We start from the raw sequence: 23,817 nt of genomic DNA, 5'->3' as shown, positions 1-23,817 counted from the left end.
GCCACAGCTTGCTAAAGGAACTCAAAATGACTGCAACCAGCTGACACAATATATAACACTTTTGGAACAAATTTACAAAGTAATTGACATATGAACTACAAATACACATAATTATTTTACAATATGCTGTGATATGAATGTTTACTACAGTACTTAATTAGGTTTTTATAAAAAAAATAGTCATGGTTCATGGATTAAATTTATATTCCAGTGCAAGTTGCTTTCAGTTAAAGGATTAGTTCACTTCTGAGCTTTTTGAAGAATACGGAAAGTTGAGTGGCGGAAGCACTTGCAAGGCGATCATTTGTGTTTATAAAGTATATACATTTGTATTTTTTTTTTTAGAAAATGACTGATCATTTCGCTAGATAAGACCCTTATTCCTCCTCTGGTATCGTTTAAAGCCATTTGAAGCTGCACTGAAACTGTAATTTTGACCTTCAACCATCTGGAGGCCATTGAAGTCCACTATAAGCTGAATAATTCTGGAATGTTTTCATCAAAAACCTTCATTTCTTTTCGACTGAAGAAAGAAAGACATGAACATCTTGGATGACATGGGGGTGAGTAAATTATCAGGAAAAAATTTTTTGAAAGTGAACTAATCCTTTAAAACACCTCAAACAAACATTTTAGTCTGGGACAAGGCTTAATCTTTGTCTGTGAAACCGGGCATTGAAGTTTTAAAATCAGTGTGAAAAGCAACACAAACTGTGGATGGTCTCCTTACAAATGGTTTCATCCTGTCTCAGCGGGCGGTTCTAAGTTGCAGTGTGAACCAAATGTGGTTGTAGTCAAAGGATTGGCTAAATGAAGACTATACACTACAGTTATATTTCAGTATTGAGCATGTCTTTGCTCCTTTTTCTTGTCATTCCCAAGGGCTGTCAATATCAAAACAGTTGATTCATAATTTCTTAGCACAAACAGACTTCTGTCTTTTTGATTCTCTTCTTATCTTGCTGCTAGCTGAATTGTACCACCTTTCAATTTCTTCACATCAAAAGTGTAGATATAATTTGATGATTTTCTTGGGAGCACATTTAGTGAAAGAGGGAAAAATGGGAGATGAAAGAGCACTAAAATTGTTTCAACAGGCTAATCAGGGATAAAACATAAAGTGTATGTTCTTGCGTTTGCTCTGATTCAAAGATCCCTTGCAGTTGGGTGTCTGTGAAAGGCCTTCTCACATTTCCAAACCAAACAGAATGCATCCTGGGGAGGCCTTCACACACATATATACACACACACACACAGACACACACACAGCAGAGAGAGAGAGATGGGGGTGGCACAGAAAACACTACAAAGAATAAGACAAACACAGAAAGCAGCAGAGGTCCAGAGGCAGGTCGGGTCTTTCCCATACACACACGTAAACATACATAAACACACACATGCAGACTTCTAAGGAATGTTTCCACATCTGGTTTCCATTGGGGTTTTCATTCAAAGATGTTCAAAGGACCAATATGAGATACAGATGTTTGCTGCAAAATACTGAACTGAACATTAAAAACCATTGTGCGCAAATCATACTGTTTTAACAAAGCTTGTTTAGACCAAGGGCAAACACTTAGAAATATCATATACTGTATGTAAATATTGAAAAAATACAGTTCGTAGCTAAACGCTTTACAGTCGGTCTGTAAACTCTGTGCTTATCTTCAAGTTCAAGTCATTTATAGTGCAATGAAAATGGCAAATGTTAACATGATTTTGTTTTACTTTCATTTTATAGTGTTTACAATCTTGTTTAATTCCGTGATCTTAATAAAAGAAAAACAAAATCAGTTTACCATACACAGACATGATTACATGCAGCTCTTTATAGTTTATAAATATTGAGTCTGGTCAGGTTCAGTTGAGTTCAGACACTAACACACCCACACAGATAAGTTTAGTCTACTCATTCTTTCCAGGATAACAGCTGTTGCTCTATATTGATGTGAATTTGTCTAAAGGTATGAACATACTGTATGAAAGGAATAATTGACGACGGGCCGTTGAATTCTTAGAAAATAATGCGCACCTGAGGTGGTAATGCGGTCACATCGTGAAGCGGAGCATTATTTTCTAAGAATTCAACGGCCCGGAGTCAATTATTCCGCTTATACTACGGTTACCACACCTCAAGACACTGTTCCAATGTTGTATTTCAAGACATTTGTCAGGTTTTTGTCCTTTAAACACTCTTGTGTGTGGGACTAATTTCTTACGCATGTCATCCCAAGCCTCAGATGCTAATTCCAAAACGTGATTTCAGAACTAGTAACGGAGGCTTGAGCCTTGATAGCAGACTAATACAGTTGGTACAGTTATTAACATGGTTAAGAAAGAGAGAGAATAAGCATAAGTGAATAAGCCTACCTGAGTCTGTGCATCTCTAATGGCAGCAGTGTGTCTACTAATAGCGAATCTATAACGTTTGTCTAACGTTACCTCAAGAACCGCACTGTTACCTAGCTGGTGAGAAATGCCGCGCTGACAAAACGTTTCTGTGTGAGTGTGTGTCCGTACTATACAGAGCATGTGTACGTTTGAAAGAGAGAGAGAGTGAGCTGGAGAAAGTATGAGCTTTCAGGACACAATAAAACGTATTTTGTGGCAAAAACTATGACAATAATTTGTTGTTTTCATCCTATTGTTTACTATATTTATTTGATTGCTCGGTGTTGTGGGTTTTGTTTCCTTTGCGGTTGTAGGCTATAGGACACAACTACTTTAGCCGTGCATTTCCCTGACAATAAATGCACACCTTAGAACGGTGGTCAACCAATCAGATTTGAGCATTCAGCAAGGGGCGGATCTAGAAAATTATTTATAGGGTGGCAAAGGGGTGGCATGAGGTCTATGAGGGGTGGCAACACCAAAGCAAGCGCGCATGCATAGTTTTTGGAGATTTATGGCCTGACATACACGATTGTGTTCACAAACATTGCATTACCAAAATAAATAACATTTCAATATCCATCATGGCAACAAGTAAAGGCACTATATGAAAAACATCAACCGATTTAAAATGAGTCTGACTTTGTATCACTAAAGGAGATGAGCAGTTTTATTAATATTACACAGGTTACTTCGGTCGCATAAAACATATTTTAGTGCAAGTTAAAGAACAACAAAAACTTGTTTTTTGCAAACAATTTTTGAGTTTCTGTTATTAACAGAGGTGGGAATGTCTGTGTGAGTTCACTTAGAACCCCAATCAACTATAATCTAGCAAAACCCCAGCAATTGCAGCAAGAGCCTAGCAACCACCCAGAATCTCCTAGCAACCACCTAGCAACACTTTAGCAATCACCCAGAACATCTATATTCTGGCCTAACTGACCAAAAAATTTGTTTTTTAAACAAGATTTTACTTTGGCTTTATGACATGCCAGCAAAAATTTGTCTTTCAAACTTTTAATCTAGTTGAAATGAAACGATTCAACATTTTCTTACAACTATAAACACAATCTCAAAACTATGCACCAACTTGTACAAACCTCAAACTTCCAGGTCAAACTAAAATGTTTTAGTCAAAAACTTATTCTTGTCTGACAAAATCAAACTTTGGCCTCAGATGACACACAAAACTTAACAAATACACAGACTACTGCACTGCCCAGTGAACACTAGTGAGACCAATTCATATAACACTGTAACAAAAATACCTCTTACTAGGATTCAGGAATTATTTTGCAGCTCACTGTCTATACAAAAATAAATTTACAGATACAGTAAAATACAGCAGTGATTTTTTTCTTTCTTTTTTTCATTTTACTATTGTAAATTGATCTGGCAGTAGATATGTATGAACTTGGTATGCACCACAATACAGTATACTGTCAATTACAGTAAAACTAAATTCAGCATCCTCTGCACATTTGGCCAAATTTTATTACAGTAGTATATAAGGTAGGCTACTACCAGTGTATTGGTCTTCTGACACAAGACAGTCATTTCTCAGTTCTGCAAAATACAGTATAACAAATGGCTACAGAGAAAGCTGAGTTTGAGGGTGTACAACGTGATACAGTTTACTGTACATAGTGAAATTTCCCTCATCTAAAGTATTGGTACTGTTTAAGTTTAAAACCCTGTATGTAAATTATTCATTCAACTCTCTTTCAGATTTTGACTGGTGTGTGTCATCAGTTTTGCTACCTAATGTAACTTAGTCATTGTTAATACATTTACATACATAGCCAATACATTTAGATTCTTACCTAACTAGTTTTTTGTGATCGGGATTTTGTTATTGATTTCATGTTACCGTTTCGTCAGATGGCAAAAAGTCCTTTATCCATGATGAAAGTGGAGCGGGCGGTCGGTGAATCAGCTCGCAAAAAATTACGAAAATTCGAGGACTTCTGAGTTAGCCGAGAAGCAGTAATTTTCCGATTCACGAACAAATGGAAAACAATTCGCAAATGAACTTGGCTGCGCTGTGTTTTTGACTCCCAAAGAACCGGTTCATAAGAGTAATTTGTTAATGAAGCGGACTACCGCTGCATGCTCGTGTAACTGTCATGCAGCTTATTGAAAGACGTGTTTTCTTGCCATTATTTTGCAATACGCTGTCTTTTTTATGTCATCACATTGAAGCGCCGCTGCTGAAAAGCAGTAGTACTTGAAACACTGCTAACATTTATATTTTATTCTCTGATAATTTTGGGGTGGCAGACGGGGTGGCAAAGCTTTTTCTTAGGGTGGCGGTTGCCACCTCGGTAGATCCGCCCCTGCATTCAGCAGCCCTGTAGTATAAGAACATATTATATATATATATAACTTCATAAGTATAACTTAAACTTTTATAACTTAATTATTTATTGTTGTTTTTACAAACATTTAACCACATTATTTTATTTGAAAGTGTGCTCATAGGCAGTTATAAGCTTTTGATATAGATATTAGTCAGTCTCAATATTTTTTATTCAGTGCTTTCATATTCTTTTTAACTGCAAAGATAATATAAAATAAATACACACTTATCATAAAAGATGTCCTGTAAGCGCTCAGTAGAAACCAGACAGACTATCAGTTTGCCACTGGTGTACCAACGGTGGTCCAGCAGCGGCAAACCGCTGGTGGCGTGCCACCCAAAAAACTCTGGCAGACCGACAGCATTTTCAGATTGGTCGGCTTGCCGATGGTGTGCTGACGGTGGTCCGACCGTGTCTAGCCGCTGACTTTGTGCCGCCCAAAAAACGCTGGTGGACCGCCAGGCACTGGCGTAGGAACCGGGGGGGACGGGGGGGACGTGTCCCCCTCAATATTGGAAAATTCTGCATGTGTCCCACCCAAAAATTAGCCTATACACCGCAGGAACAAAAACTGTACATTTTGAACTTTTATTTTGAATACGCGACGAAGAAGATATTCGGTTTTGTCAGTCAAACCCAGAGTGATTTCATTCATGTTTGAATAATCACCATTCGCCAATCACCAGCTTCATATTCTTCACTTTTCACCTATAGTCGGACTCGGAGCATCTGATTGGTAGAGAGAAGTCAACATTACACTACGAACATTCAAATACGTTATTGGTGCGCACCAGCTTTGAACGACTCGACTTTGTATGAGGTAAATTAGTCTCAGTCAAGCGGTTTAAATTAACAAGCTTTTTAAAACTGAATTATGGATACGAGGCATGACATTATAAACTTTTTAATAGAAAAGTAAAATGTTATTGATATAGATAATAATGATAGTTCTAGTTCCAAGTGCCTATATCCAAAGCCGTATGTGACTGTTGTGTTTTTGTATTTTTTTGGGGTTACAAATCAAATATTTGCCTTGTAAAGTGCCCCTTTCCTTTCTGCCCGCAATTGCAGGGGGGCTTGTACACTTTTATGTTTCCCAACTTCAATATTTGTGTAATAATAAATAGATAAATTAAACAGATGAACAGATGATAAACAGATGATTTTGTTTATTTATTTTGCTGTTATTTCATATATTTCGTACCACGTGACGTCACCATACTGTATGTTACTATTATGGTGGCGAGATGGACGTTGATTCATAATGGCCAAAATGTCCCCCCCAATGTCAAAGTGGTTCCTACGCCCCTGCCGCCAGGTCATTGTTAGCTGATTAATTCTGCGTTCCAGGCAGGTTTTTGAGCCCGTAAGTCACAACTTTAAATCAAGACTCACAACTTTGTAGCGTTCCAGGAAAGTCACGCCAAACTGCGTAAAAGTGTAAACAAACCAACATGGTGGACCGTACGGGGCTTATGCTCATTAACAATGATTTCTGTCGCCAAAGGTGCTTCCTTGCTTATTTGAGGGAAACAGATGAGGAAAACGGCGCATAAGGCAAAAGAAGCTGTTATACCTTTTATTTTACGTTATTTTAACGTGCACTTGCATAAACACTGCATCCGTAGGGGCTGCCATTGTTGTTTTGTGGGCTATGTGACGTCAGAACCCGTAACTGGGTGTACATCGATCTAGTACGAGTTCACGGGTGGGAAGTGCCGTTTGACTGCCGTTCCAGTGCACTTTCACGGGTAGAAGGTTGGAAAAACACGGGTTACGGGTTGCCTGGACAAACACATTTTATAGTAGGCCTATAACGTACATATTCAAATTCAAGTCCTGCAGACTGATTAATTGTTTTTCTCCTGCACCATTTCTTCTCTTGTTTGTTTTTTTTTTCTAGCCAAGATAATCTTCTCACATGCAGAGGTGAAATTATGCGTAAATGATTTCAACATGGCAACCTCCATGGTGTGGGTGAGCATGTCTGTGTATACGAAAGAAAGATTAAAAAAAAAAAAAAGAATAATGATTTTTTTATTTTTGTGGTGGAGACTCTTTCTGCAGATAATATTGTTTAGCCTGTATGGTGACAAATAACTTCTGTCTTTATGTGTGAGACATTGACTAAAGGGTTAGTTCACCCAAAAATTAAAATTTTGTCATTAATTACTCACCCTCATGTCATTCCAAACCCGCAAGACGTTCGTTCATATTTTGAACACAAAATAATCTGAGAGCTTTCTTTCCCTCCATTGACAGCCTATACAACTACTGTACCAGTTTCAAGCCTCAGAAATGTAATAAAGACATATTAAAGTAATCCATGTGACTCCATTGGTTTACCCTCAGTTTTATGAAGTGACGTGAGTGCTTTGAGTAAAAAAAAAAAAAAAACCTTTTCATGGGTTTGTATGCTCATTCTCTGTGTGTGTGTGTGTGTGTGTGTGTGTGTGTGTGTGTGTGTGTGTGTGTGTGTGTGTGTGTGTGTGTGTGTGTGTGTGTGTGTGTGTGTGTGTGTGTGTGTGTGTGGCCGGTCTTGCATTGTCAGCGTTGCCTAGTTACAGCACACCTGACAAGTCAATCTAGCGGTCACAGGTGTACCTCATCTGCACTGGCTTTATCTGGCTGGCGTTTCTATGGACTGTTGTCGGATCGTTGTTGTTCATGTCATGTCCTTGTTCTCTGTGTAGTCTTCCTAGTTCCTGTGTCTCTACACCTGGAAACCGTTCTCTTCTGGATCGCTTGGACTGGTTATTTTCCTGCCTGAACTAGAGACTATGCGCCGTTGGATTATACTGCACCTGCTACAGTTCTTCTGCTATTGTCTTGTTGCAGTGATTTAAATAAAGACTGTTCACTTGCATTTGGATCTTGTGTTTCTGTTTCATGACAACTTTTTTACAAAATATTAATCTCCAATACGTGGTTTAAAAACACTTATTCAGACACCTTTGCTCAGAGACGCACATAATTGAGAATGCTTTGACTTTATCTGGACATGTTTTCGTCTGGCGGGGCAAAAATAGACAAAATAACTGGTAATATTGTGGCTGAAACGTATACTCAATATTAACTTCTTGTTTATTGAATTGTTGTGTACAATATCACACTGCAATCATGCAGTTTGTTTGTATCAGTACAGTTGTGTGATTATTGCTTATTTAGACCTCATACAGACATTTGCCAGCTGTGGGATTTATTAGTGGACTCTGTGATCTTTTGGCTGCAACACTGGTAATAAGTATATTAGTTTTACAGAGATGGTAGCCAATCTCAAAACACAGCTGAACAACAACAACAACAACAACTTTATTTTGACTAAATTTAAAAGGGTTTAAACAAAATAACTCTGTGTTATTAGTTATATCTCTTCCAGTACACTGGCTGCAGGAACAGGCCCTTCTGGAGCAACCCAAGGTTAAAGACATCTCAGGAACTCTCCAGTTCATTTGAACAATTAGATTCAAGCAGCAATTAAACTGACAAAGTACCACAAAGTATGCCATTTTCTCAAGACACAAACTCCACATATTCTCTACAGATACACAAGAAAGCTGTTTTTCTCTCTAAAGTGTCCTTGTCCTTTTTTCCTTTTTCATCCTTAATTTTCTATTGGCTTTATCCTACACTTGTGCACTCTTGATGTTGGCCCATTATAGATGAAGGACATGAAACCTGCAAATATTACCTAAAGAGCGATTTGTACTATATTTATTCCATAAAATTATTTTTGTCGGTATAAAGTAATGTTTTTAAAATGGTTGATTCAGGGACATTAAATAATATTTGGATAAGGATAAACCAGTTAATTTAAATGTCACATTTTTTTTCAGTGTAGATGCATATCTTACATTAACTCAGTTTACAGGTCACATTAATTATGACCTGGACTTTATGAGGCTACTGTAACTATGAAGGTACTGAATTTTGCGAGATCTGTCCAGATTAGCACTAATAATTGTAATTACTTTAATGTTGTTGTTTTTCCAAGGCAAGGCCTTTGAGATCACATATGTCCGTTTGAAGTTCTACACCAGCCGACCAGAGAGCTTTGTCATCTACAAGCGTACGGAGGAGAATGGACCATGGCAGCCATACCAATATTACAGTGCTTCCTGTCGCAAGACGTACGGGAGGGACAATAAGGGCTTCATACGTCCAGGCGATAAGGAAAGGATGGCACTCTGCACGGATGAGTTTAGTGACATCTCTCCACTAACCGGCGGAAATGTGGCCTTCTCCACATTGGAAGGACGACCTAGTGCCTACAACTTTGACCAGAGTCCTGTGTTACAGGTATGTCATGTTATTTTACAATTTGAGAGTTTGGCTGTCAAGTAATGCAATAGTATGATTTTATATTTAACCCATCTGGATACATCTTTTAGTATGCCAAATTTAAACATGAACCATTTCTAATGTAAACCCAAGGGATTTACAGTGTACATACATAAATATTTACCTTCATGGCTTGTTGACAGTAACTTGAGGATAAGTTTTAGTTAGCAGCTCATCTCCTCAGCCTTTAGATATGTAGATGGTTGTGCTTTGTTGTTTCAGAAGAAAGCTTTAAGGAAAATATACCTCACTGTCAAGCTACTCTAACTTTCAAACTTTCACAGCAGAATCGTATGGCTAAACATGAGTGTGCTCAGCATGCCGTGCTACTAAATACAGCCTGCAACCTTTTCCAAAGAGTTCTAGGGAGCTTCTTTCATACAGAGATACAGTCACAGCCATCAGATGAAGTTCAGAAAATCAAAGGTGACAGGCAGCTGCCAGAGCTCATCCAACTGTTTAATACAGTATGAATACTCACATATATGGGTGTTTTTACAACTTTGGGCATTTTGGTCCTGTAGACCTTTAGAAAATAAACACTTGATTCACACTCTCACTAGTTTATTTGTCTAACAATTTCCAATTGTGTTTATACATATATGACAGAAAAATTATTTTATTTTTATCAGTCATGAACATTTCCACTGCAGTGTCACTTCCAAAACCTATGGAAGCTTGTTTCCGCCACAGAATAAAGCAATTTAAAAGGATAGTTCACACAAAACATGAAAATTATCCCATGATTTACTCACCCTCAAGCCATCCTTGGGGTATATGACTATCTGCTTTCAGACAAACACAAATGGAGTTATATTAAAACATCCTTGCTCTTCCAAGCTTTATAATGGTAGTGAATGGAGCTCCTGATTTTGAAGTCCAAAAAAAGTGCATCCATCCATCCATCCATCATAAAAGTATCTATACGACTCCAGGGGGTTAATAAAGGCCTTCTGAAGCGAAGCGATGGGCCAAACTCAAGCTCCTCGTATCTTATATCAAAATCCTTTGATATTTCTCTTTAAAAATTCTAATTATAGACTTCTAATTCGTGGCCAGTGTTTTGTTTTGCTCTGTCTACTGCGCTTCCGCGTTCGTAGGTGCGTCATGTGTCAGGCCAGAGATTGCTTTTTTTGAGTAAGTCAATTGGCGTAGGCTGTCTGCCAGAAGCTTGTTATTTTAATTTATAAATTTAATTTTTGCTTTGCTTCAGAAGGCCTTTATTAGCCACCTAGTTCTCAGTGTTTTGTAGAGTTTTGAGTTTGTTTGAATAGAGAAGTTGATGTATCAAGATTCTGACTATATTCATTTATGCTGCAACCAGCATCCCTGACACTACCATTATAAAGCTTGAAAGAGCTGAGATATTTTATAATATTACTCTGATTGTGTTTGTCTGAAAAAAGATAGTCATATACACCTAGGATGGCTTGAGGGTGAGTAAATTTTCATTTTTGGGTGAACTATCCATTTAAAACATAATTGTGACTATTTTTTCTCACAATTCTGACTTTTTCTTGCAGTTGCAAGTTTATATCTCTCATTTCTGACTTCTTTTCTTAGAATTGTGAGATATAAACTTGCAATTGCGAGTTATAATGTCCAATTCTCCAATTCAATTCAATCCAATTTCTCAGAATTGCAAGTTTATATCTCACAATTCTGACTTTATGACTTGCAATCATTAGCTATTAAGTCAAAAAAAAAAAGTTTTTAAAAAAAAGTCAGTTTATAAAAGTCAGTTGAGTTTATATCTTGCAATTCTGACTTTATAACTTGCAATTGCGAGTTTATATCATGGAATTCTGAGAAAAAAAAGTCAGAATTGTGAGAGAGTTTTTTTTTTTTTTTTTCACAGTGGTGGAAACAAGCTTCCATACCATACAGTTTTAATGTGACCTTCACAAAAAATTTTAAAAAATCTGCCATTTTTAATAAATATAAAGTCCTCTCTGGAACATTAAAGTGTGCAAAGTTGTAGAATGCCCATATATTGAAATAGGTATAGCCTAAATCAAACCAGATATGACAGGATATTAGATGGTGAGTACCTGCAAAAAGATCATGGAGAATGGGATCTCACCGCCTCCACATCTATTTTGGTGACAAGAAAATGAATTGAAGGAAAAGTGTTATAACAGAAAGGTCATACCAATTCAAACTGATGTGCACATGCCACTCAGATTTGTAAGGCAAGTTGATTTTGAATGCAGCTTCCCAGAAAAGTATCTTCAATAATAATTAAATTGCATGATTTTTGTAGATAAGATTAAAATAATGACTTTATTTTTTCCTTTTCATAGTACCAGGAGTGATTCTAGTGTACTGACAGTTCTCGTATTAACTGTCGGTACTTTATTCTGTTCTTGCTGTAGAGATATTGAAACTGAAACTGCTAATTCACTTGCAATCTTGCACGCCAAGTCTCTCTTTCTTTAGTGCACAGTTGTAAATATTTAGACATATAAAGCAATAGTGCAGTGTTATTACAATACTCATAGACAGTGTCAGCATTTCTCTGTCCCCCATTCAAGTTTTTAGGGCTGGTGTTACATTGCATGTTGTAGTGATGGTAGGAGTTAGGGTTAGAATTAAGGTTAGAATGACAACAGCACCCACTACAGTCACAGGATTCAGTGTGCCACATTGAAGTGGGGCTTGCCCGGAACCCACACATGATCCATTTTGGTGGAAAAGCACTAATATTTGAGGGCCTGTTTGCATCTGTATTTAGCGCTGATCCAATCGCAAATGAATAAATGTTAATGGTGTACATAGGGTCCTTGCCATGCAGTTGTTGAACAGGCATAAATATATTTTACTGACCTACTAAGATTTGTTGTGGATGTATGAAAAGGCCAATTTTAGGTAAAATCTTTTTCACTTTCAATCTTTTCATCATCCTCCTTTCTCTCACTGTTTCAAAGAAAAACAACTAGCCTGTCTGTTTACAAAGATGAGAGCCACTAGAGGACAACCAGAGAAGGAGCAACAGAAAAGAAGGGATGTCATTTTATTTAAGAGCAGAGATAACAGTTTGGCTTCTTGTGATTTAGGCTTGTAGCCGAAAGTGTGAAATAGAATCTCCCTATCACACAGGAGATGAATTGGGTTTTTAAAATGAGGATGTAAGAGGACTCTAGTGGCCCCACAAAAAAAAAAAAGACGGAACTGGAAGAGAGTGCTTGAGTTGATGTAGTCCAGCTGTTGGGCTTAGGGGTAGATAGTAATCAGCACGTGTATACACGCACACACACGCACACGCACACGCACACACACACACACACACACACACACACACACACACACACACACACACACACACACACACACACACACACACACACACCTATATGTCTACCACTATAGACCTGGATCCTCAAGGCTAAACAATAACCACTTTATTTAGTGGAGCTTGTTTTTGTTCAACCTGTTTTAATGACTAATATCTCAGAATCCATTTCTCACATACATCTGCATTGCTTCTCATAATGGGCTCTCTGCAAGTGGAAATGGATAAGAACTAAGATTCTCCAATTACCCAAATGTCACCTTGTTGCTGGCCTAGTTATTTTAATTCATTTACTTGATTTCCTGTGATCGACATGAGGGTATGCAGAGAACAAGAATGATGGGAATAAATGAGATAAGCTCTGAAAATAACGTTAAATTGCTGGTTTTGTTAAATCATGCAAAACATGTTTATAGTACATTCGACACTAAAGTAGTATGGACTATAGGAAATGTTTTTACAAAAATAAATAATGAATGCATTACGCATAGTGTAAATCACGCATTTAAACAAACTCAGTGATAAATGATTTAAAGCTTTTTAACGGTAATGATAACTGTATTAGCATTCACACTAACAGATGATAATGTTATTTTCATGTTATAGTTCACAATTTATTTATGTTCTTTGAATGTAATTGCAGTGCATGTGTCAAACTCAGATAGATTTGGATTGGCTCTCATTGTTTTTATCATTTATCAGCTACAAAAAAAAAAAAGTTCTGAAAGTGCCAATGATAGAGTTGTGGTGTGGACAGGGATGTGCAAAATACAGATTTGAAGAATTGGTTCCCTTTCAAATCAGTTTGAATTTTCTTTGAATTTGCCACACTTTGCAGGAAATTGAATTGAAATGACAGGAAGTAGAATTTACTGAATTACAATTCAGAGAAATTTAACAGGCTGGGAAATGTGTCCATAAATTTGTAAAATATAAATGCGTGTTTATATATAGTGCAAAATTCTGTAGATGACATTTCTTTTTTCTTTTTTTTTTCTTTTTTTGTAATACTATTTTTATTGCATTTTCTTGAACACTTACACAACAATGTACATCACATATCTGTAATTACACATAATGTACAGAAACAAAAACAAAACAAACAAACAAACACCGGGGCTCATTTTACATAAAAAGTATAATAGCACAAACAAACATTGGGTAATACAATACTTTTGTCAGAGTTAACAATAGATTGCATATAATAACCAAAAATATAAGCAATAAAGTAGGGTTAGTATAGTCCATTAAAGTATATTTTCATATGAATATAATTAATATGAATATAATATAATAATTATAATTAATTATTAAGCAGTTTGTTCCTCCTCCATTATATTGTTAATATCTCTGTGTTCAATAAATTGTAAAAAGGGACTCCAGACACTCTTAAATATGAATTATTTACCCTTAATAATATAGGTTATTTTTTCCATTGCAATGCATGAAGATATTTCTCTTAACCATCGGGATATAGTAGGCCTTTCTGTTTTGTTTTGTTTTGTTTTGTTTTTCCCAGTAAATGACTATGAGCCTTATGGCATGCAGTATACACATGTCTATCAATACTTGTGTATCATTCTTAAAGGGATAGTTGACCCAAAAATGAAAATTTGATGTTTATCTGCTTACCCCCAGTACATCCAAGATGTAGGTGACTTTGTTTCTTCAGTAGAACACATATTATGATTTTTAACTGCAACCGTTGCCGTCTGTCAGTCAAATAATGCGAGTGAATGGGAACTCGATCAGTAAGAGTCGAAAAAACTTGCATAGACAAATCCAAATTAAACCCTGCGGCTCATGACGACACATTGATATCCTAAGACACGAAACGATTGGTTTGTGCGAGAAACCGAACAGTATTTATATCATTTTTTACCTCTAATACACCACTATGTCCAACTGCGTTCAGCACTCGCTTAGTGAGGTCTGATCTCGCTCTGACAATTGCAGTAATGTCTAGCACTCATTGAAGTATAAGAACTATCCCTTTAATATTCCAATTGGTAATCTCACTGAGACTATATGCCATATCATATTACTAATTTCTTTCCAAAACTCTTTAATTCTATCACATTCCCACATACAATGAATAAATGTGCCTTTTTCATTGTTACATTTCAAACAAGTATCTGGTTTGTTGCTATAAATTTTATTTAATTTTACCGGAGTTATATAAGTACGTATTAGCCAATTGTACTGTAACAGTTTAAGTCTGCTATTGACAGTCTGTGTTTGGGCCTTTACACATTTTTGCTCCCATTTATCCTTGTCTATCTTCAATCCAAGGTCTTGTTCTCACATAGCTAATCTGGATGCAGATGATTCCTGAGAACCTGATAATAGCATATTGTATAAAAGAGATATGTGTCCTCCACCTTGGCTTGATTTAGATATACATTTCTCCAAATTTGTTAGTTCTGGCTCATCAAGTCCTTGACCCCGGGCAGTACGTATGAAGTTCCTAATCTGCAAATATTTTTAATAATGTTTTTTAGGGATTTTGAAATTGTCGGTAATATCAGCAAATGACATTAGAACACCATCTTTGTATAGGTCTTTAATTTTAAGCACACCATTCTCAGCCCAAAGTTGAAAGCCTAAATCCTTTCGACCAGGTATAAAATTATCATTTCCCCATATTGGGCTAAATACAGATAAAGAGGTGCCTCTATTTACTTTGAAAGGCTTAGAAATAGTTCCTTTGGTCAGAACCTCTGCTGTAGGGTATGTATACAACAACTTAATCCATGAGCAAAATACATCCCCAAAACCAAACTTTTGTAGAATGTCCCAGAGATAAGGCCATTCCACCCTATCAAAGGCCTTCTCTGCATCTAAAGATAAAATCGCTGTATCTGGACAATCCTTTTTACAATGTAAAATATGAAACAACATCCGGACGTTGTGAAAACCCTTACGGCCTTTCACAAATCCATTCTGATCCCGGTCCACTATATTTGGTAAGACATTTTGTAGTCTTTTTGCCAATATCTTACTAAGTATTTTTGCATCAGAGTTTAATAATGAAATTGTACGGTAGGATTCACACTTTGTTTTTAATTTGTTGGGTTTAATAAGGAGCATAATCAGTGCACCTCTTAAAGATGGTGGGAGTACACCTTGTTGGTATGACTATATTCAAAATAGGAGTGACTAATTTTTTCTTAAACTTCTTATAAAAATCAATAGGAATTCCATCTGGTCCAGGGGATCGGCTCGCTCTCAAATTCTCAATTGCACTCAAAAATTCCTCTTCTGATACATCTGCTTCAAGATTGTCTTTTACCTCATTAGAGATCTTAGGAATTTTAACCTCATTTAAAAAAGTTTCTTGTTGTTTCCTATCTTCTGTATATTCTGAGCTGTATAAAGAACTAAAAAATTCTTTAAACACATTATCTATTTTGACAGGATTTGTTGTAATATCTCCCCATCTTCCTGAATAGAATTAATAGCACTTTCTGACTGCAACTGTTTGATTCTCCATGCTAAAAGTTTCCCTGGCTTTTCTCCTTGATCATAATAGCTTTGCTTCAATTTCATCATACTACTTGCCACTCTAGAGGCGGACATCTCTTCATACTGGGCTCTAAGAGATAAGATTTCCTGATTGATTTTTGTATCATTAATTTGGTTTTGAGATTGTCTTTTTTCTAAGTCTTTCAATTTAGAATCCAGAAGATTAAACTTTTCATTAAATAATTTTGATTTTGCTTTAGTGAAACTAATTATTTGTCCTCTAATAAAGGCTTAAAAGCTTCCCACCTAATACTAGCTGATGTCTCTGAAGTATTCATAGTCAATTCTTGAGTGAGTCTTGTGCATAGTTGAGTAACATGAGAATTGTATATCTGTGGGCTTTTGGTTTCTCCATACATCAATTAAATTTTATTAATTTATAAAATTATTTAGAACTTTTCTTGTTTGATTGTGTGACCGATCCACTCCAGAAGATCGATCTTTACTCGTATCTAGGGTGCAATTAAAGTCACCTCCCATTATATAGTAACCATGTTGTGAGGAAATAGTTAAGAATAGGTTGATAAAGAATGCAGCATTATCTATATTGGGACCGTATATTTTAATTAAGTTCAGTGTTTCTGACAAAAGGGTTCCTTTTACAATTACATATCTTCCCATATTATCATATTTTACCTCAGACATCTGAAATGGAATAGATTTATGAACTTATATGATTACACCTCTTGCTTGACTACTATAAGATGCAGAAAAAAAACGTGTCCAGGCCATCTCTTTCTAACCCTTATTATATCTTCAGATCTTAGATGTATTTCTTGTAAGAACACTATCTTGCACTGCAATTGTTTAAGTCGGAGCATGACCTGCTTAAGTTTTGTAAAATTGTTAAGACCCCTACAGTTCCAGGATGTTATTTTAAGCTTTACTTCTCTAGACATTGTTATTAATTATATGCAATACACCATCTTTCTCTATTCAATACTTGCAAGAGTACCGTCTTCGATAGCAAGTCGAACATATATGTCTGTCATTGGCTATCAATGCACAGGAGCATTTAAAAGCACACGGAAGTGTTTGAATTTGAAAGCGGGAGCATTTGAAAGTGGTCCGCTGATAGACGCCTGCTTTCAAATGCTCCCGTGTGTATCTGTAAGCACTCGGTGAAGAGTGCTTTTTGAAGCGCTGATCATTGTAGCCAATCACAGACATATCTGATGATGTTTACAAATCTGCTCAACAGCACTCAAAGCATCACATTTTTAAAATTTCAGTACCGACTTGGTACCGAAGTCTGTACTTTTGACAACACTAGCCTGTAAGGCCTATTATATAAGACCTTTTCAAGTTAAAAATTAGTCATTGCATGAATGTCTTCTTTGTCTTCTAAAATTTGAATTGCAATTCTGTACACTAATACGAATTTCCGTTAAATTCAAAACATATAACATAAACATGTCAACATAATACATGCATATAATCACGATTGATAAATTACAAATACTTCATAGTATTCTGTCATGATTTACGTGCTAATTTGAAGCGAGGGTTTTGCATACATGAGCACTTAATGTTTTACTGTTTCTTCTCAGCCCCACACAAACACACATACTTGAACTCCTGCCTCCATTTATCTCCCTTTGCACTCATTACTTTAATCACTAATTCTTTCACTCTGTAATTAGAAAGTGGAAGTAGTGATTTACACACTCTGTGAAACAGAGGGGAAGTCAAGTGTCTTTCATTTTCTTGCCTCACCTCTTTTCTAATGTCTGGACCCCTGAATTTTCCACTGCCACCAGGTTTCTTTTACAGCGCAGCTTCATTTATGGCAGCTGCAGTCTGACCGCTGTGATCACATGCTTCTAGGGGAATAATTCTGACCCTGTGTCCACAAGGAACCGCTTACCTAGAGTTTTTAATTGTGTGTGTGTGTGTGTGTGTGTGTGTGTGTGTGTGTGTGTGTGTGTGTGTGTGTGTGTGTGTGTGTGTGTGTGTGTGTGTGTGTGTGTGTGTGCTTTTGTTTATATTACATTGTGGGGACCAAATGTCCCCATGATGTAATATAAACCTGAGTTCACCTACATCGTGGGGACCAGCCAGCGGTCCCCACAATGTAAATGGGTTTATAAATCATATAGAATGAGTTTTTGTGAAAAAGTAAAAGTTTGCACAGTTTCCTGTGAGGGTTAGGTTTAGGGGTAGGGGCAGGGTAGGGGGATAGAATGTACAGTTTGTTCAGTGTAAAATGCATTGAAGTCTATGGAAAGTCCCCACAATTCACAAAAACAAACATGTGTGTGTGTGTGTGTGTGTAATTAATGTTTCCTTCCAAAAAAGCTATCAGTGACCAATCAATGACAAAAATGGCTTTTGCTCATAGCTGTTGCTCTAAACAAAACAGTTGTAATATTCAGTTGTATTTGAAGGATTGATTTTAAATGCTTGCTTTCTTTGTTAGCTTTGTTTCATAGTTTTAAAATAATTGGTAACACTTTACTTGAAGGGGTGTGCATAGGACTGACATGACACCTTCATAATCATGACATGACATGTCATGAATATGAAGGAGGTTTTATGAATGTTTATGACAACTGTCATTAAGTGTCATTCGCTCAATTATGTCATTTTTAATGCAAAGATGACATTGTTTGAGATGTCCGAGTTATGACAACTTGACATAAACCAACACATCACAACTTGTCAGTGTCTTTGTCATGACAACTTGACATCATTTAGCTTTATGGGTTAACATTACATTAAACTGTCATGTGGCTGGTTTTGACATTGGCTGTCATGAGGCCATTATAATAGTGTCATGAATATGTATCTTGAGCTCAAGTACAGTGGTACAAATTGAACTTGTCATTAAAATGTGACAATACTCTGACAAATAATTTTAAAAAAGCGTCATGACTATTTTTCATTTCATGTTTTTTTTTTTTTTTTACGTTTCCTCCAACAGGTCAGATAATAGACAATTTTAAATTTCGTAAAAAAGATGACACTGTTATAAAATAATGGTAACACTTTATTTTAGGGTTTTTTAACTAGTTGCTTATTACTATTAGCATTCATATGGCTAAAATATTGGCTATTTATTAGTAATTAATAAGCACATATTAATGCCTTATTCTGCATGATCTTATTCTACATTCTTAATCCCAATACCTAAACCAAACAATTAACTATAATAAGCAGTAAATTAAGAGTTTATTGAGGGAAAAGTCATAGTTAATCGTTTATATATGTGTTCCCTATACTGAAGTGTTACCAAAATAATGTAATGTAATGTTAACCCATAAGGCTAAGTAGTTTTTTAGGTTTGATAATTAATCTGCTATGTCATGTTTATGACAGGTTATGATGTTTTGCTAATGTCAAGTTGTCATGACAAAGACACTGACAGGTTGTGATGTGTTGGTTTATGTCAAGTTGTTGTAACAAAGACATCTCAAACAATGTCATTTTTGCATTAAAAATGACATAATTGAGCGAATAACATTTAATGACAGTTGTCATAAACATGCATAAAACCTCCTTCATATTCATGACACGTGTCATGTTAAGATTATGAAGGTGTCATGTCAGTCTTATGCACACCCCTTCAAGTAAAGTGTTACCAAATAATTTTGTTAAACTTTCTAGCAGGGTATGAGTAGTATTTCTTTTGAATGTTGGTATGTTTTTAGTTATATGCATATGCATGTGACTGTAGGCAGCAACAATGTAATGTAATGTAAACTGTAATTCATCTGGGCACTGACACTTATATTACATGCAGTCACTTGTTGGAAAGCATCTGACCAGGAAGTAAATGTATATAGTGTTGTATTCACATTGAGCTATTATTTTCTGTTACCACCCAAGCTTTCATAATATTTCTGAAGGTTTTGAGGCAGTGCAGTGCTGCATTTTTGTGATCGTTAACAAGAATGATGGCACAGCACGCTTCCCATTTCCCCTCTCCGTCACTTCTTTGATGATTGATCATTTTTAGCTTTCAAAACTCTGTCAGATTTTTAATAGTGAAGCTTTCCCTAATGGCCTAGTTGCCCATAGATTTCTGCTCAGTGAGGCGTACATCGACATGCTGATTATAAAGCTACCCCTGATCAATACCTAAGCCAGTTTACATGGAGGTTGTGACAAATCTTAGTGACAAATCAGTATCTTTTATTTTTTGTTTGCTTGTCCACTTGGAGCACTCTTATCTTTTTTCTTGTTCTCTCATTCTTTGTATTTCTCCATCTTCACACGCCTCCTTATTTTAACAAGAAAACGAGTGCGAATTCACTTCTAATCTGAATCAATAAAGTCAAACCCTTTCATTACCACACACATCTCGCTCTCCGTCTTATTTCTCTCACTGACATATTGTTAAATTAAAATGTGAAAAGGAGCAGCCTGAATTTTCATGGAGATGAGCTGAATTCTGTGAGCCGACCTTTGTATGTCTGGCAGACATGACTTGTGAAGCATGTTCTTCATTATAGCAACTTACCGTTTTCAGTCTAGACAGATACCATTTTAAAAACCTTCCTCAGCCCCCCAAAAAAACAAAACCTTCCACAGTGAGCCTTAAATCAAAACAAAACAAAAAGCCAGAAGACTTTGCCACAGCAAAAAAGCAAACATGGATATGCACATTTATTTTGCTTTGTGTGTCAACAACAGGTAGACGATATATTTTTCCCCTTAATCCTCAAAGAAACAGGCATTAACACTTTCATTTCGGAAAACACTTTCATTTCACATTCAGCACGGAACAGCTACAACTTTTCATCATGTCAACTTGTCATCATTACAAAGGCAAACATTTTTATTACTACTTTGATAGTACACTTTTCAATGAATATAATTCATTTTAGTGTATTTGGGTTTATAATGGGTCTGGATCTCCCCTTACTGATGAACAGGAATTGTAGTTTGCAAGTAAAGCTGCAAATTTTTCCATTAATTTCAACTGCCCTCGTAATAATGCTCTGATACATGCAAGTGAAAATCTATTAGGCAGTATCTTAGCAAAAGTGCTTTTCTTCCTGTTTTCTTCCATACAAAAAGTTGCATCGTATATGACATAAGCATGCTCCGGCCTGGAACGTTAAATGCAATGTGAGTGCAGGCCAGCGGGGGAGTGGGGAGGGCGGACAATCACGCTCGGGCTTGGTTCAAAGCAACCGTGCCTAGTGTGAGTACACCATTATGAGGAACATCACAAGAATTTTTCATACAAGAGCTGACAAGTCACATACCGCTATGCAGCATTTCAAGAGTAAACTGGAGAAATACAATTAGAGCAGAAAAAAGCAGAAGAGTGCAGAAAGAACAAAAGTTTCCGTGTGTGCATGTGCGTGTAAAAAAAAAAAAAAAAAGTAATGTTGTTTTATTATTTTATTTTTTTTTTTTTAATTGTAAGAATGCAGATTTTCTGAACTTTGTCTAATTGACAGGTTTTATTTTTTCTTATATGTTGCTTTTAATTGGCTACGAATCAAATACGCTTCTGAACAAAAAACAGTTATTTGTATTCTATAATATTTTTCCTATATTTTACTAATGCCAATTTTATTGATTGGTTAATGTACTACAAACATGTGCAGTGAGTCATCATGGATTTTATACAATGTAAAAATAATGCAATTTTTATCACAGAATAAAGCAGAAAATATATATTTTTATAGTTTCTATAAAATGTAAATATTTGCCTTTGTCCATAGACGAGATTTCCTGAAAGTTCACAAGTTATATGAGTCTGCTTTGGACTTTCTGAGAGAGAGCATCCTCTAGCTTCAAGTATGAATGAAATATACATTACATGAGTGTGTTTAGCACTTCATAATGCTTACAGCGCCTCATTTTGGATAAGAATAAAACATCAGGTCATGTGTAGAATATCTTGTCTCTTTGAATTTAAATCTGGATTTATTCACAATGGCCCTTGAAAACCTCTCAGTGAACTCACATTTGGGAAACAAAATTACATTTTATTAAAAGTCCCCCGCATTCCTCACATATTCAAAGGCCGTGCTTGGCAGGTTTCGATTTAAACAAACTCTATAGTGCGATTGCTCTGTTAGTCCAGCTCATTTGAATAATTGTGAATGCTGCCATCCAAACCATGGTGCACACCAAACAAGTGGACTGAGACACCTGAAAAGGTTGGTCTCAGTCCACTTCCAAACAAACTCTAGTGTAGTTCGACTGAAATATGAACGCAAAATGGACCAAAGACATCTAAACGAACCAAACACAGGACTTAATGTCACAAGATGCCACTTCAAAGTGCCTCAATCATGCCTGTTTTTTCTTGTCATAGTTGCAATGTTGTCCATTACATGACACTGTTTAGACTCTATTACATGATTTCTTAACTCTTTGCGAGTTCTCAGCTGGTAAAATCACCATCATATGTAGGCACATACTAAGAGGGCATTAGTCCACTTTTAAACAAACTTTTCCTGATAATTTACTCACCCCCATGTCATCCAAGATGTCCATGTCTTTCTTTCTTCAGTCGAAAAGAATTTAAAGTTTTTGATGAAAACATTCCTGGATTTTTCTCCATATAGTGGACTTCAATGGGCACCAAACAGTTGAAGGTCAAAATTAGTTTCACTGCAGCTTCAAATTGTTGTACACGATCCCAGATGAGAAATAAGGGTCTTATCTAGTGAAACCATCGCTCATTTTCTGAAAGAAATTGAAAATTATATAAGTTTTAATCATAAATGCTCATCTTGAACTAGCTCTCTTCTTCTCTTCTATTAGAATTCCAGCAGTGTAGACACTGCTAAGCGTATTACTGCCCTCCACAGGTCAGAGTTTGAACTAATTGTTATATACTATTGAACTAGCATATTGCATATAAAAATTAGTTCAAAACATTGACCTGTGGAGGGCAGTAATACACTTAGCAGGGTCTACACTGCTGGAATTCTAATAGAGGAGAAGAAGAGAGCTAGTTCAAGATGAGCATTTATGATTAAAACTTATATAATTTTCAATTTTTTTTCTGAAAATGAGCGATGGTTTCTCTAGATAAGACCCTTATTCCTCGTCTGGGATCGTGTACAACAATTTGAAGCTGCAGTGAAACTAATTTTGACCTTCAACAGTTTGGTGCCCATTGAAGTCCACTATATGGAGAAAAATCCTGAAATGTTTTCATCAAAAACTTTAATTTCTTTTCGACTGAAGAAAGAAAGACATGGACATCTTGGATGACATAGGGGTGAGTAAATTATCAGGAAAAGTTTATTTAAAAGTGAACTAATCCTTTAAGCCCAGCACAAAGCACTGTTTTGGAAGTTAAAGTTCCATTGCGAATTGTACATCATAAAAGTTTTGTTTTTAAAATCTTTGGGTGCTGTTAAAAATGACACTAAATGAACCAGGACTAAATGTATCATATTTTTTTTGGTTTGGACCGAACTACAAAGTATGAACACACCCTAAATTATTGAATCGATTGACAGCACTTGTTTCATCGGTGGCCTGGGGCTGTTTATTTTTTGCCTAAGGTTTTGATTTGAATTTAGCTTTACCAGAGGCTGGTATTGTACCAAAGCCAAAAGTTTTCTACTGATCAATCCTAACCTATAGGACAGGCATAATAAATAACTACTACTATAAACATCTTTTCTTATGCTATCTAGTTGTGTAATTGAGAAATGAACATGCTATCACTATTAACATACTGTACTAATATTGTAAGATTAATTACAGTTTTAAAAAAGGCATACCCTGACACATGGTTGACCCTTATTGTCTCCTCTGCACAACCATATTTCATCAGGTTTGATGGCTACAGACGGCATCCTGCCTTTGATATTAGCATTAAAATCCTAGAGTGTCTCCTACTGTGCTTTCTGTTGAAAGAATTTAACAGACAACCTTTTCCATTCTTAAACCTCTCAGAAGGAAAAAATGAGAGAAAAGGAAGGA

General features: G+C 36.1%; 1 protein-coding gene across 1 annotated transcript in view; it reads left to right on the top strand.

Moving 5' to 3' along the window:
* lamc3 (laminin, gamma 3) overlaps positions 1–23,817 on the top strand; it is a 90,704-nt gene that overhangs the window by 2,360 nt on the left and 64,527 nt on the right. The window contains exon 2 of the mRNA XM_067406359.1: positions 8,749–9,053. Coding sequence (XP_067262460.1) covers positions 8,749–9,053 — 305 coding nt within the window. The remainder of the gene's footprint in view (positions 1–8,748; positions 9,054–23,817) is intronic.

The sequence above is a fragment of the Chanodichthys erythropterus genome, chromosome 13 (assembly GCF_024489055.1).
Source record: "Chanodichthys erythropterus isolate Z2021 chromosome 13, ASM2448905v1, whole genome shotgun sequence".
NCBI lineage: Eukaryota > Metazoa > Chordata > Actinopteri > Cypriniformes > Xenocyprididae > Chanodichthys > Chanodichthys erythropterus.
This window is presented reverse-complemented; position numbering and strand designations above follow the sequence as displayed.